General features: G+C 37.1%; 1 protein-coding gene across 4 annotated transcripts in view; it reads left to right on the plus strand.

Moving 5' to 3' along the window:
• The window catches only part of MAP3K2 (mitogen-activated protein kinase kinase kinase 2), a gene marked incomplete at its 5' end in the record, with an annotated part of 49,530 nt that extends 37,467 nt beyond the window's left edge, over positions 1 to 12,063 (plus strand). For all 4 annotated transcript variants that reach the window (XM_083865177.1, XM_083865175.1, XM_083865176.1 and 1 more), the window contains 5 exons: positions 668 to 816; positions 2,635 to 2,766; positions 3,909 to 4,038; positions 4,917 to 5,094; positions 6,820 to 12,063. In XM_083865177.1, the coding sequence (XP_083721303.1) occupies positions 668 to 816; positions 2,635 to 2,766; positions 3,909 to 4,038; positions 4,917 to 5,094; positions 6,820 to 7,045 (815 nt within the window). In that variant the 3' untranslated portion in view covers positions 7,046 to 12,063. The remainder of the gene's footprint in view (positions 1 to 667; positions 817 to 2,634; positions 2,767 to 3,908; positions 4,039 to 4,916; positions 5,095 to 6,819) is intronic.
• Positions 12,064 to 13,685: the final 1,622 nt, after the last annotated feature.

Genomic DNA, 13,685 nt, shown 5'->3' on the forward strand with positions numbered 1-13,685 from the left:
GTATATCATGGGAAAACCGAGCATGTCATCCAAACACATGCCATTAAATAACATGGTTTTATTTCTCTAATAGGCAAAGGTCAAGACTGTGCTCGTCAGTATTTTCATTGCTTGCTTTGCCAACCTTCCTGTAGACTTTCAATTGGAATTTACATCTGTGATAACAAAACATTGTAAAAGTGATTTCTTAGGCTCTTTAAAACCTGAAAAGGGTTTTGTAGGTTGCAGAGCCTATTTATTTTTGCAAATGTTGGTCATATTTTCAGTAAAACTGTACATTTTTAGTGGTACTGCTTTGTACTTGGGGTAGAAATTCAGGAGAAAATATCCTTTGTGATGACTTCAGTAGCTCATACCTTGTAATTGTGCCTTGATTTTTTTTTTTAAAGTTGTTTGTTTAACATGCTTTTTCTGTTTTTCAGATTAGCTATTGCTAGTTGTTTTAAGTATGTGTAGTTCTACCACAACTTGTTTTGTAAATAAATTCTAAGTAGCTCATGTTTTCTATCTTACAGGGAGTTTTATTGATCTTTGTACTTTATATGGTGAGGTTTAGGATGCACAGTCTCTGTTGTTGAAAAAGTAGTCTTTTAAAAAACTATTTTCTGTGTATTCCATTTTTTTTTGATCAGCTCATTTGAAAACCAAAACATACTTATATTTTCAGCACCACGAGCTCCAACTAACTGGAGACTTGGTAAACTGCTGGGTCAAGGTGCGTTTGGCAGAGTGTATCTGTGTTATGATGCTGATACTGGAAGAGAACTGGCTGTTAAACAAGTTCAGTTTGATCCCGACAGTCCAGAAACCAGCAAGGTGAGTGATACCAAAGAGAGACCTTGGAAAAGGCTTCTGCTGAAGTGGTGTGTTCTAGGCCAGACTCACATTCCTTTCCTTGAGCAAGATAAACATGTTTTGATCATGTTTTAAACCGTGTTGTGTTAGGAAACCATGTCCTTGTTAGGAATTCTGTTTTGTTAGTACTGTAGATAATTAGTCTGCTTACCTGATTTTAATATTATGTCACATTTTTTAATTTTCAGACAGATTTTTATGCTGTGGAGATGCATAATTTGATTTGGTGCAATCTCAGTCTCTAAAATTAAACAATCTATCATGAAGTGTGCTCTGAAATAGATAATTAGTTATACTATAACAGGGATTGGAAGAAATTACATTTATAAGCAGAAAAAGCTGTGCTAGTATAAGTGTTCCTGAAAACAAATTGGTTTTGGCTATGAAGACAGTTTGAGATTCTTACCTATTTTTTTCATCTTTTGGAGGGGTATATCTATGTTTAGGGGGTTTTTGTTTGTTTTGTTTTATTTCTTTTAAACTTCGTGCATCAAGACTAGCTACTGTTACACACTGTATTTCTCCCTAAAGAGCACAAGTTTCCTTGTTAGTTTATTCTCTCTCTAAAATTAAACTTGTCCATCTTTAAATGCTGGATGCTGAAGGAGATAAACAATTTAAAGTAGCACCAATCCACTATTTCTTCTTTTCCCAAACCATACTTGGCTGCTTTTTACAGAATGGGAAGAGAATTACTACTTTCCCTACATTATGACTGCGTTGTGCACTGTGGGGAGCAAGGCCAGGGAAACAATGGGTGTAAGCATGATTGCAGAACTGAGTGGCTGCCAGTTATAGTTGCTGCTATTAGTGATGTAGAATCAAAGAAAAAGTCAAAAATCATTTGTGCTGTAGATTCCTAGTGTAGTTGTTGCTACTTCTTTAAAATGTGCAACAGAACAACTCATTATGTTTTGCAAATATTAAAATATGGTAGTATCTCTCCTGAAGCAAGAACTTTGTGAGCTCACTTGTCATAGTATTTTGTAGTACTATGTGCCTCTCGGTGTAAAAAAGTCTATTTTCTTTCTAGTCTCAGAAGTGTGAGGGTATTCATAATAGGCTATGACAGATAAGAATTCAGGTTTTGGTGAAATACTTCTAGGTGAAATTTGGAATCTAGTCAAGTTTGACTTTGTGGGTTAGTATTTTTCCAGCATCTAATTTTACAGTCCATTTCAAAATATCTTACTTCCTGTTTACAAAATTTGTAGCATTTTGGATGGCTCCAGAGAAAGCACCAGCTGTTAGTGTTTTCCTTTGTTGTATTTTGTTATTACACTATCAAGTGGTAATCAAAGGCATTTTTAAAGTATCATCTACCATTCTGGAAAAGTTAAGAATTAATGCTAATTATTCCACCACAAAGATTAAAATGTGGGGGCATTTCTGTGTTTTGTTAGTTGTTTTTTTACCCAAGTGGTGGCTTATGACGTGTTGCATAATGATCACTGACTTCATGCACATATTGATATTTGCTGTGCTCTGAAACAAACATAACTTCAAGATAAGAGAAACAATGAAAAAACCAGCAAAATCATCTCAAAGATAATGGGTAGAAAAGACATAGTTTTGGTTGTTTTTAAGTACCTCAATTTAACATTGGTATTTTCTTGTTATAAAATGCAAAAACTTTACATGAAACTGTAGGAGTATTTTGTTACTTAGTTTGCATAACACTTCAGTGTGTACACACTGCTCTACTTGAAAAAATCTGAATCCAAAATCTTAGTTTTATTGCATCAAGCATAGTAAATCTGTCCTGTTTTGTCCTTTCAGGAAGTAAATGCACTTGAGTGTGAGATTCAGTTGCTGAAAAATCTGCTGCATGAAAGGATTGTTCAGTATTATGGCTTCTTGAGAGATCCACCCGAAAGGACACTCTCAATATTCATGGAGTACATGCCTGGGGTAAGCAAGAGGGCTCATCCACTTCAGCCATCGATTGTGTGCAGTGTGAAGGGCACCCAAGCATTCAGCTTTGCATAAGTGCACACAGAGATTTAGAACTGTCCAGGTTAAAAACACCGAGGATAGGTACTGACAAGTGCTTGCAGCCTCCTGTTTTCTCCATTGCCTGCTTGGGTTTTTAGAATTACAGTGGTTCATACAAAGGCTCTTTGTGTTTGGTTCTGGCCTAAGTGGTGCCTGGCAATGTCTTTGACAAGACAATATTATCATTAGTAAACTCTTAAATCTCCCTGAATTTTATTGTTTTGTTTTGCCACGCTTCAAGTATTTGTGGAAAACAAAAAGTAGCTGAGATGGGAATGGGAATAAGTGCATACAGAAAATAATCTTGGTGCTTGCTTCTTGTGTGGCACCTAGTGTATGGTGAACTGCTTTTCTTCTGCTTTGTTAGGAAATTATAAGGTCAGAAAACTGTAAATTTTCATTTTCTCACCAAGTGGGGTCAGCAGAGCTAAATAAAATGTGCTCCTATAAAAACAGTATTTCTGAATAGTTACAGCAGTCTAGTTACTGTGAGATTCCAGAGGGGGGAAAACAGTGTCTGGGCATTGTTTTCTTTGTTGTGGTAGGTTTTTTGTTTGCTTCTTAATTTTTTGAGTTCTGGGCCTTGTTTTGTGAGACAACTTGAATTTTTCTGACATTTGGAGGGCGATGTGATAGAAATAATCTTAGCAGTTTGTAACTCTGTGTGACAAAGACAGGTTATACAGAAATAGTTGCAAAAAACCCAAGAAGTTTTGATTTAATCTTATTATAAGATAAGATTTGCTTACCTCTTATTTTTACCTAAAGCACCACCCTATAGCACATGGTGTTTTTTTCTTGACAATGTTTTTTTCTGAGTATAAGCCAACAGAAAGGGTATGTGTTATGTCCATCCTGAGTATCACCTCTTACCCATCAAAAAGTTTGAGGGTGCTGTTCTCTTTCTGTACATTGGACTGGAACTATGCAGCTGCTTGTGAGTTTTAAGGTTAAATTAAGAAGAATTATTATTTTAAATGTCCACATTTCAGGCATAAATATAATTGAATTTCAGTTGAATTCTAGAAATGTTAGCGCTTTATACTTCTGTGCCATAGGGTTCCATCAAAGACCAATTGAAATCGTATGGAGCACTCACAGAGAATGTGACTCGAAAATACACACGGCAGATTTTGGAAGGAGTTCACTATTTGCACAGTAATATGATTGTCCATCGAGATATCAAAGGTAATGATAGTTCTGTGCACACTTCAGTGCTCTTTATTACTGATCCTTTTCCAGTCTTATGTGAAGCACTAAAATATAATTAAGTTTGAAATACCAAAATACTGACTTGAAAATCAATGTGATTCCTTTCCATCGTTCAGTCTGGTCAATGTTGTAACCTGGAGAGGGAAAAATAAGCAACTTTGGGATGTTCTAGCAGAGTTCTGGCAATCTTTCTTTAGTCTCCATCTGGATGAATTCCTCAATCAGGATGAATACCTTCCTTTACAAGGAGTGACCAGCAGAGGTGACTTGCCTGATGAGACTTCTTCCATTTTACTGCTAGGAAGTCTGGTGAAACATTTACTTTTTGCAGATAGGTACAGGTGACTTGCAAGTGTTGCATAAGTGAGGTGTCAATATGTAGGAGGATGGTGATGTGCAGAATAGCTGTGTTGAACACAATGCTGTTGTATTCTCTAATTTTTTTACCATTTTTCTGTTGCTTTGTATCAACAGTATTTTGTTCCAAAGCTGGTTGAGATATCACAGTCCATTTGTACATCTTGTGCAGATAATGGTTTTGAATAAACCTGTAACACAGTTTGAGGTTTCACTTTAAAATAGTACGGATATGGCATATTCCTAATTTTGTCAGGAGAGTTTTACAAAGGGACTGCCCCTTCCTGGAAAAGGCCTGGGATGCAAACCAGTGTGTGCAATTCATTATTTTCTGAACTCCAGAATAGAGTAGTAGGAATGAGCAGAGTATAAATTTTCTGGCTAGAAATCCTAGGTTGATGTTGAATTGTATCACTGAATCCAAACCTAGGTTACTGTTTCCCACACCAAAACCCTGAGTCTTTCATGAAGGTAATGCTGTGTTCCCTTCCTTCCAGGAGCAAATATTCTACGGGATTCAGCAGGCAATGTGAAGCTTGGTGACTTCGGTGCCAGCAAAAGACTCCAGACTATCTGTCTCTCTGGTACGGGAATGAAGTCTGTCACAGGAACTCCCTACTGGATGAGTCCTGAAGTTATTAGTGGAGAAGGGTACGGAAGAAAAGCAGACATATGGTATGTTAAAAAAACCCTTCTCTACTGAAAAGTGTCATTTCATTTCCAGCAGAGAGTAGGTGTTTGTTATCTGAAGCTGCAGTGTTTCATCCTTGGGATTTAAGCTGAAGAAGGTGGCAAATGTGAGCACTGACAGTCATACTTGGAGAGTCTTAACACTGAAGTTTAATTTTTCGTGTGGCAATTTCTCAGTGCATCAGTTTAGAGATCATAAGAGACTCTTTTGACCTTGCCTGAAATTAGGATTACCAAACTGTTTGTTAGTTCTGGAGAGGTACTGACTGAAAACAATACGTGAGGCTTTGAAACATCCGTTCAATGTCTTGTAATGAAACTTCAACACTGAATTACCTTTGATGCAAGGCAGAAAATAAAATGCTACTGCACTAAAAATTGAACACTTAAGAGTGAATTTGCCAGATTTAAAAGGGAGTATCAAAAATAATTTAAGTTGCTATTAAATACTTAAGCACTAAGAGGGAAAGGTAATTTTCAAACATGAAGGTTAATGAAACATTGTATATGCCACATTTTAACATGGCTCCAGCCCAGTGCACAGATGACTTTGGCAGTGAGACCAGCTATGCACTGCAGCTGATCTGGGAATATGCAATAATGGGCAGGCAGCAGCAGACAGGCCGGAATAGTAACACTGTGTGTTCAAAAAGGAACTACATTATATCCAAGCAATTGGCAATACTTCTAACTTCAGGGAAATTAATTTAGGCTACTTCAGATTACTTAGTAATTACTCCCATGTACATGAATAATAGGTCAACCCTATAGGATCAAGCAGCTGACTTGTTCAAATTTGAAGTATTGGTACCAAGGTTCTTGTGTAAAAGAAACTTAAGAAAAAATACTGAAATTGAACAGCTGTCCAACTGTCAGTCAGTAAATCCTTATTGTGTAAAGCAATGTACCTCTGTTTAAGCACAAAACTTCTTGCACACATATTGAAAAACTTTCAAACTTTCAAAAGAATTTAGAAATTATTTCAGCCTATCCATTTTGCAGTATCTTTCACTTGTTATTGGGAGATAACTGATCTTTAAGGACTTCTAGAACAAAGTTTCTCTGGCCATATGTATGCCCTTCTGCCTTCCTAAATTCTTCAAACATTGTTCCTGATCAAAGATTGTTTAGGAACTTAAAATTTTTGTTTGTCAATCTAAGTATATATTTAGTATCCTTGACTAAAAGAGAAGGTACCATGAGGTAGGGCTTTTGTTCTTCAGCTGCCATATGATGTTTGCTCACTATTCACTGATGATAACTTGTGCATTTGTAATGAGCTGGCAACACATGTGGCATGCACAGAGTATTCCTGATGCTTTGCATTTCTGTTTGGCCCCAAGGAGCAGGAAAGCTTCCAAGTGCAGTGCTGAGTGTGGCCTTTGTCAGCCTGCTGAGCACTGGATGCTGGCAGTGCCCTACCACAGTTGGTATTGCCTGGATAAATATGTAATTATCCCTACACTGAGGTAGTAGCTTTCAGCCCAGGGAAGTAATAAACTGGAGACACAGGTAGTGATTTGTGTAACTTAAAGGTATAGCAGTTCACGCTGGTTTTTTCCCAAAGCCTGTTTCATGCTGAAACTACTCTGTACTGTTAAATGGATACTGCTTATTTGTGATATTTTAGTCCCTCTCTGCTATTTCTTGTTTTCCTGGAAGGGCATGACTCAGTTGTAACCTGCTGTTTCACTTCTGCCTCTGTTTCAGGAGTGTAGGTTGCACAGTGGTAGAAATGCTCACTGAGAAGCCCCCGTGGGCAGAGTTCGAAGCCATGGCTGCCATCTTTAAAATTGCCACTCAGCCAACCAACCCCCAGCTCCCTCCTCACGTCTCCGACCACGCTCGGGATTTCTTGAAACGGATTTTTATCGAGGCCAAGCTGCGACCGTTTGCAGATGAACTGCTAAGACACACGTTTGCACACTATCACTAACACCTGCCTCAACTCAGCTTGCATCTACTGCATTTATTTTCTATTTGACTGCACTTTTATTTTTTATTTTTTACAAAGAAAAAGGAGAAAAAAGACAAGAGAGAGAATATTCTCTTGAATCTTTGTTTCACTTAGATTGTAAACAATCTAAATTTTGTATCTAAAATGAGAATCTTCTCTCCCCTCCTCCCACCAGGACTAGAACTTTTTGTTTCTATAATGTACTGATGTGGTTGATGTAGATAAAGCACTTTAGTACATATTTGTTCCTTATTTAAAGAGGAAAAAAAATTACAAATGTTTGGACAGTCAGGAACTGTGTGACTTTTTCTGACACCGCTGACTGACTCAGGGTGCAGGGAAAAATAGACATGCAGCTTAAGGACAAGAAGGTTACTTCTATGTGATTCTTATCTATATTGTAGGTACTTGCAGCAGAGAGTTCTAAGTTCTTGTTATATTTTAGCATTTAATCAGTTTCTGGAATTTACAGTTTAAGCAGGAACATGCGGTTCTAAGAGTTAATTGGTGAAGCTGGAAGAACTTGGAACTCTTTGTACAGCAGCATGTCTAGCTGGTACTTCTATGTGACCAAAAGAAAATAACAAAAATGAGCTCAAAACTGATGTACTAGTTAGAGGTTTTGGTGTAGAATTATTGTATTCTCTTACAGAAAAATAATTACAGGTAAACAGATTATGGGCCCAGACTCCTAGAAACTACTATACTGCAAAGGGGAAATTTTCCATGCTAGGCAAGGGTTAGCTATTGGATGTAAATAGTTAGGAGAACGCCTCCTGCTCTATCTGCCAAAGAGAACCTTTGTTACATAAGCTTCGAGGGAGACAGTTATCTTAGCTGATAAAAAATACTGATGTTGAGGGTCAGTTCTCCTCCACAGTCCCATGAATGGCTGCAGGGGAAAGGGAGTGACTAATCCTTGTGCAGTATATGAGTTACTGGATTCAAAATGAGTTATAAGAAATGTTTTCAAAGCTGTTGAGAGGCGCTAGGATGGAATGTATGTCAACATCAAGTGCCTGAACAATATAAAATTCTTCCTAGTCTGCACTAAAAAAAAAAATTGGTTTAGTAATGCAGGTCAGTCACCTAGGATGTGTTGAAAATTCCTGAAATAAAGTCAAACATCTCTTAACATCAGGAATGAGTCACTGAGAAAGCTAAGACTCCAGTTATGCTTTTAATAAGGCTGCACTGATGAATCCTATGGAGAAGGAGGCACAGCACAGAAATTTGTACAAAGAACAGGCCAAAAGTGCAGAGAGAGCCAGCAATTAAATAACATGAGTGCGATTATTCCAGCCTGATAATCCAGATTGGTGTTTGTCAGATTTCCAACTGTCATAAAGTGTACGTTAATTACTTTTTCTATTTCTGAAAGAGCATAATAAAAGAAGTAAAAATCTGAAATATTGCTTCTCAGTTGAGAAGCCCAGGTGTACTGATCAGGTGTAGTGAATAACTGACTTTTCTCCATAGAGGAGTCGGACTCTCATATTTTTGTAGAAGAATAGAACGTAAATAATTTAATGGGGCATTTGGAAATAAACTATTGGACAACAGAACTGAAATTATGTTTACTGTTTTGGATGATTCATTGCTTGCTTTTGTTGTTTTTTAAAGGCAGAGCAGGCTGGTACTGTGACCCTTGTCTAGTCTGACAAGGCTCTACCTGTTCTGCATCTTTAGAGGACTATCAGGTTTACAAAATGCATGGAGACAGAACAATAAGCTTACCCATTCCCACAGTCACATATGAGATTTCTAAATTTATTCTGCTATATTCCGTATATTTTATCAGAGCATAAGCAGGAGTGTGGATCTATCCTAATCACTTTACCTGTAGTGGAGTAAGAATGAGTTTTTTGTGGCCATCTCTCCAGAGACTGAGAGTGGTGACTTCTTCAATTTGAGTGTTTTGCCCAAATTACAATTTTCTCAGTCAGGGTACACAACTGTGCAAGATTTCCTGAGCACAGGAGGAACTAGTCAGACCAGGAAAAGTGAAAAAGACTGAAAGGCAGCTTGTACTGACCTTTTTTTTCTTTTTGTTTATCTGTCAGTAGATAAAAGCTATGAAGCAGCCTTTGAGAAGAATTGGTATGTACTCTGCTGTAAGGGATCTTTGTTTTATAAGCAAAATATAGTGACAGTAGGGATGGGAAGTTTAATGTAGAACCTAATAGTTTATGTAGGTAATTTTCAAGGTCATGTAATTGAAATGATTGATTTCAGACTAAGAAGGTACCAAAACCAAGGTGAAAATGTATATAAAAATCAGTAGTGGTCAGTGATACCTGAAAAGGTAAGGAAATTTTATATTACCAAAAATATTAAAGGACATTAAAGGGAAAATGTAACCAGGTTTATCTGTAGCATTCATAACATTTAAGTATACTATTCTAAAGAGAAACTGCACTCTCTGAAGCTTGAAAATTTTCAGAATCTAGTTTTCTTATAATGTGACCTTTCTGTGAGACAGTGCTGGATCATGTATATTGCAATATCACTTCTTTGTTGTGATTTTTAATTACTGAACAATCAAGTTTGCTGCTTTTGTGCCTTTTCCTAAAAAAGTGGCATTCAGTCATGACAATGGTCAGTGTTTTGGAGCCGGGAAAAAAAGCAATTTTCAGAATATATTTTTCATCATGTCTTTGGCATGTCAGAAAACTGCCAGTGTAAAGACTGTGCTTCTTAAATGAAGTTGACATTTTCCAGTTTGAGTGATTCTAGTAAAATTTTACAAATTTAACCAAGGTTAGGCTTGAGCTAGGTTTTTCACCCTAAGAAGAATTTCTCTACTGATTTAAATAACTTAGAGTAAATTATTGGTTATTAACACAAATTTTTGAGCTAGAAATAATTATGAAGCTAAATCAGACTTTTACCAAGAGGTTGGCTATTACTTACCCCTAGTGGGGTAATTTAGTGAAACGAGCTGCATACAGGGTTTGTTAAACTCTTACAGGAACTCCTGGGGTGATGGTGAATGACCCCTCATTCTAGAATTTGTGAGGATGCATGGAATTTCATACTTTAAACTCCATTGGAGGAGGATTGCAGAGCCAAGATCCTTGCTCACAACTTCTTATATCTCACTTAAAAAGCCAGCATTTTAGAATCACAAATTGTTGAATCCAATTATTAAAAAATGCCAGTGAAAGCAATACTGCTGCAGGGTTGGTTTTCTGTAAATGCCATGGTGAAGCTGTACTCTCAAAAAATAAGGGTTGAAATTCATGGTGAGTATTTTCAGAAGTCTTATCTAATGATTTTTAGTATTCTGTCTGTTGCACATTTTAAGTGACAAAAGCTACTTCTGTGGTATGGTTTTAATGGTGTAACTAACTGTTAGAGTATGACTCAAGGTTTCAGTTGTGTTGTGTCAGAGAAAGCTAGGGTTTTTTTATTTGGGTGATAGAAATATCCATGGAAGAACTGAAAAAGGTATGGATCTCATATCTGCATAGTTAAATCTACAGTTTTCTTTTCTTGACAGTTTAAATACAGGCCTAAAACTCCTAACTTGATTTCCAATTTGATTTGTAGCTAAACAGTCTTTTCAGTAAAATAAAATGAAAAGTTTGGAGTTTTTTAGCTAGTGCCTTTTTCTCTGTATGCCTTAATTTTGTTAATGTTAGAACACCGTATTGAAATATGTCATACAATTCCATGTCACCAAAGCAGTCTTAGAGAATGGGTTTTTTCAAAGCGCCCAAAGCAGAGTTTGCCTAACTGCATTGAAAAGTGTGCTTGGTTATAATCTACAGCAGACATTCAAATTCAGAACTTTAAGTGATTTTTGGCTTCCTGTGCTAATACATGTTTTCTGTGTGTATTCTGAAGATTGTGCACCAATACACTTGCCAGAAAGAGGATTTGTCTGCATGCACAGAAGTAACTGGATTGTCAGGATTTGGTTTCCTGGCTTTGGGTACCAGACTCTGCAGCAGAGTTTCTTACTGAGTTTGAAAGCAAAGTTGGTACATTTGTAAACATGGTACTGTATTAAAAGCTGTTTACTTTCAGTGCACAGGAATATGATCTGTCCAAGCAAACCAGCAGATTTCTTTCCTGTGCCTTTTGGATAATCCTAATCCTGCCGTTGTCTTGACTGAAAGCCTCGTAGCACCCATAGGTACAGTGCAGTACAGCAAGCCATTCTTTTGGACAGCATAGAGCAATGTCTAAATGCAGCTTCAGAGACTTGAGCAAATTGGTCAGATATACAGTTATTTATAACCAATTTCTTACTTTTTTAATCTTTAAAGACTGTGTCATGCATATAGAAAAGTATAATGTGTGTGCTTGAATGTAAGTCCCTATGATGTTTCTGGAAAAGCAGAAGTATTGCCGCCAGTGTCATTTCTTCTTGCTGGTAACTTGCTGTCTTGTGGCAATGACAAGTCTGCAGTGTAGAATCACATACAATTACCAAAGCTTTTCTATCCCATATACATATAGCCAAAAGTGATGTTTCCTGTCACTTACAGATAGCGTATATCCACCAGTAAGCTGTTGCTGATTGAGTAGAGCAGGTACTAGTAAAAAGTGAAAGAAGATACTGCCCATATTTCAAACGTGTGGGTGTTTATAGTTGCTGTTCTGATATGCAGAATTCGTGCTTGTATTAAAATGAAGAGTGTTCTTTTTAAAAGCTCTTTCTAATTTAATCTTACTGTTGCCATTCTATAATTACTGCATAAGCTTGGTGACTAAAACCTGGTGACTTCTGTAGCTGGGTTTGAGCCTTGGGACATTTCAGGAACACCGTGAAGATAAAATTGTGACCTGATGTCTTTTGTGTGCCATAGTTAGAATGTTCCAAAGCTCTGGGAAGCGGCCAGTCCTCTTTATGTGACAGCCAGACGTCACCTACAGTTGCCTGAGTGTGGGTGCTGTCTTCAGGAGGAGCCACGAGTGTGCACTGAGGGGTTAAACAGGTTTGCTATCAACCCAGGGTTTCTGAATCAAAATTTGTCATCAAAAACAAAGGAGCTCCTTTCTCATTTGATATCCCCCACCTGGCCCACACCATTTATGTTTCTTTCTAGCTGGCAAAGCTTAAGTCCTGCATAGGTGGTGGCCCCTGATTGCTCCTGATTGAGGTGTGTGTCCAGCTTTAGACCAGGGAGCCCATCACTTGAACCCAGGACACTGCAGCTCCTGGTTTGCTGGTGCAGTCCTTGGGTTTCCTCTAGCAATATATACGTGTACAGTGTTGTGGGGTAGATGGGGTGGAGGAAATTATATTTCTCATGTTTTGGAGCAGCCACACCTTGGCTAGGGCTTAGTTTTCAGAAACTTATTTTAAAGGGAGAGGACCTGGATTAAACAGCATAAAAATTGTATCTCATAATTCAGCCCTTATGTTGAGTCCACAGGTAAGGATGGGAGGTCAGGGTCTTCTGTTGAAAGATAAGGAAAAGGATATTCCACCTCATGTGTGGATAGTCATAGGAAATACATCAGAGCTTCTTTGTGCTTTTTACCCAAATACTAGATGATTCTTTTTCCCCAGAGGTTTATATAATGTGGATATAAAAACAAGGATTGCATTTTCTTTTTTGAACAGCCATTAGATTGTCAGTTCCCTAGTGTTTGTTTCTTGTTAATAACAGTGAAAAAAGGTGGTGTCACCCTAAAATTGGAATGGTTTATTAAAGCATAGTGTCTGTCATCTCAGACCTCACAGGAGTCGTATAATGGAGTATCAGTGTAAATATGTGGAGGAGACTTAGATTAATTGGAACGTAGGCTTTTAGTTTTCATGAAGCTATGAATAAAAATTTGTAAATTTACTCTTGATCTAATGTACATTTTTATGTAGCCATTAAATTCTCTATTTAATCTATCAGTTTCTCACTGTAAATGTTTTTACTCTCAGTTGAATGCTGGGCACAGTTTGTAATGTATGTACACAAAGGTGTTTTTTTCTATCAACGTTGACTTTTTTGCACATTTTTGGAAATATTTAATTTGTACACTGATTTAATACTCTGACCAATTGTCGATGGGTGTATGAGAATCACGTGCGTGTGCAATGTACTACTGTCTGGGTGTATGGGGGTTTTTATTACTTTTGAGATGTTGCTACCAGTAACTGCACTGCTGTTGCTGCTTTACATGGAATATCTTGTGTATAAAAGGAAGATAAAAACGTTTTAAAAATTAGCTTATGGTTATCATGGTTGAGGAACTCAGGAGTTGGGCATTGCTTGCTAGTTCCGTTGTCTAACCTTCCGAACTTAAAAACCCCGCCTTGTAATTCTGTGTATGCATTGAATGTGTGTGTGTATATATCCCAGTAATCTTATTCCACAATTTCATTTCTACATTTTTATGAACTTGTTTTTTAAGGGTACTATGTTTAGTTAGAATAATTAAATATATAAAAGCTTTGAGAGATGATTTACTAGATAAATATATTTTCAGCTGGCTGATGTTCAAAATATTTTTTTAATTTTTGTTTTTAACCATTCGAAATGTATTTGTATTTCCAAAATCAGACACGAATTGTACCTAGAAATATATTAAAACACTCTGTAGGGACAACAGTGTGATTTTTCTTTTAAGATTTCTGTACTTCAGAACACTGCGCAACGTCACTCTCGTA

Source organism: Zosterops lateralis, assembly GCF_965231275.1.
Source record: "Zosterops lateralis genome assembly, chromosome: 7".
Lineage (NCBI taxonomy): Eukaryota > Metazoa > Chordata > Aves > Passeriformes > Zosteropidae > Zosterops > Zosterops lateralis.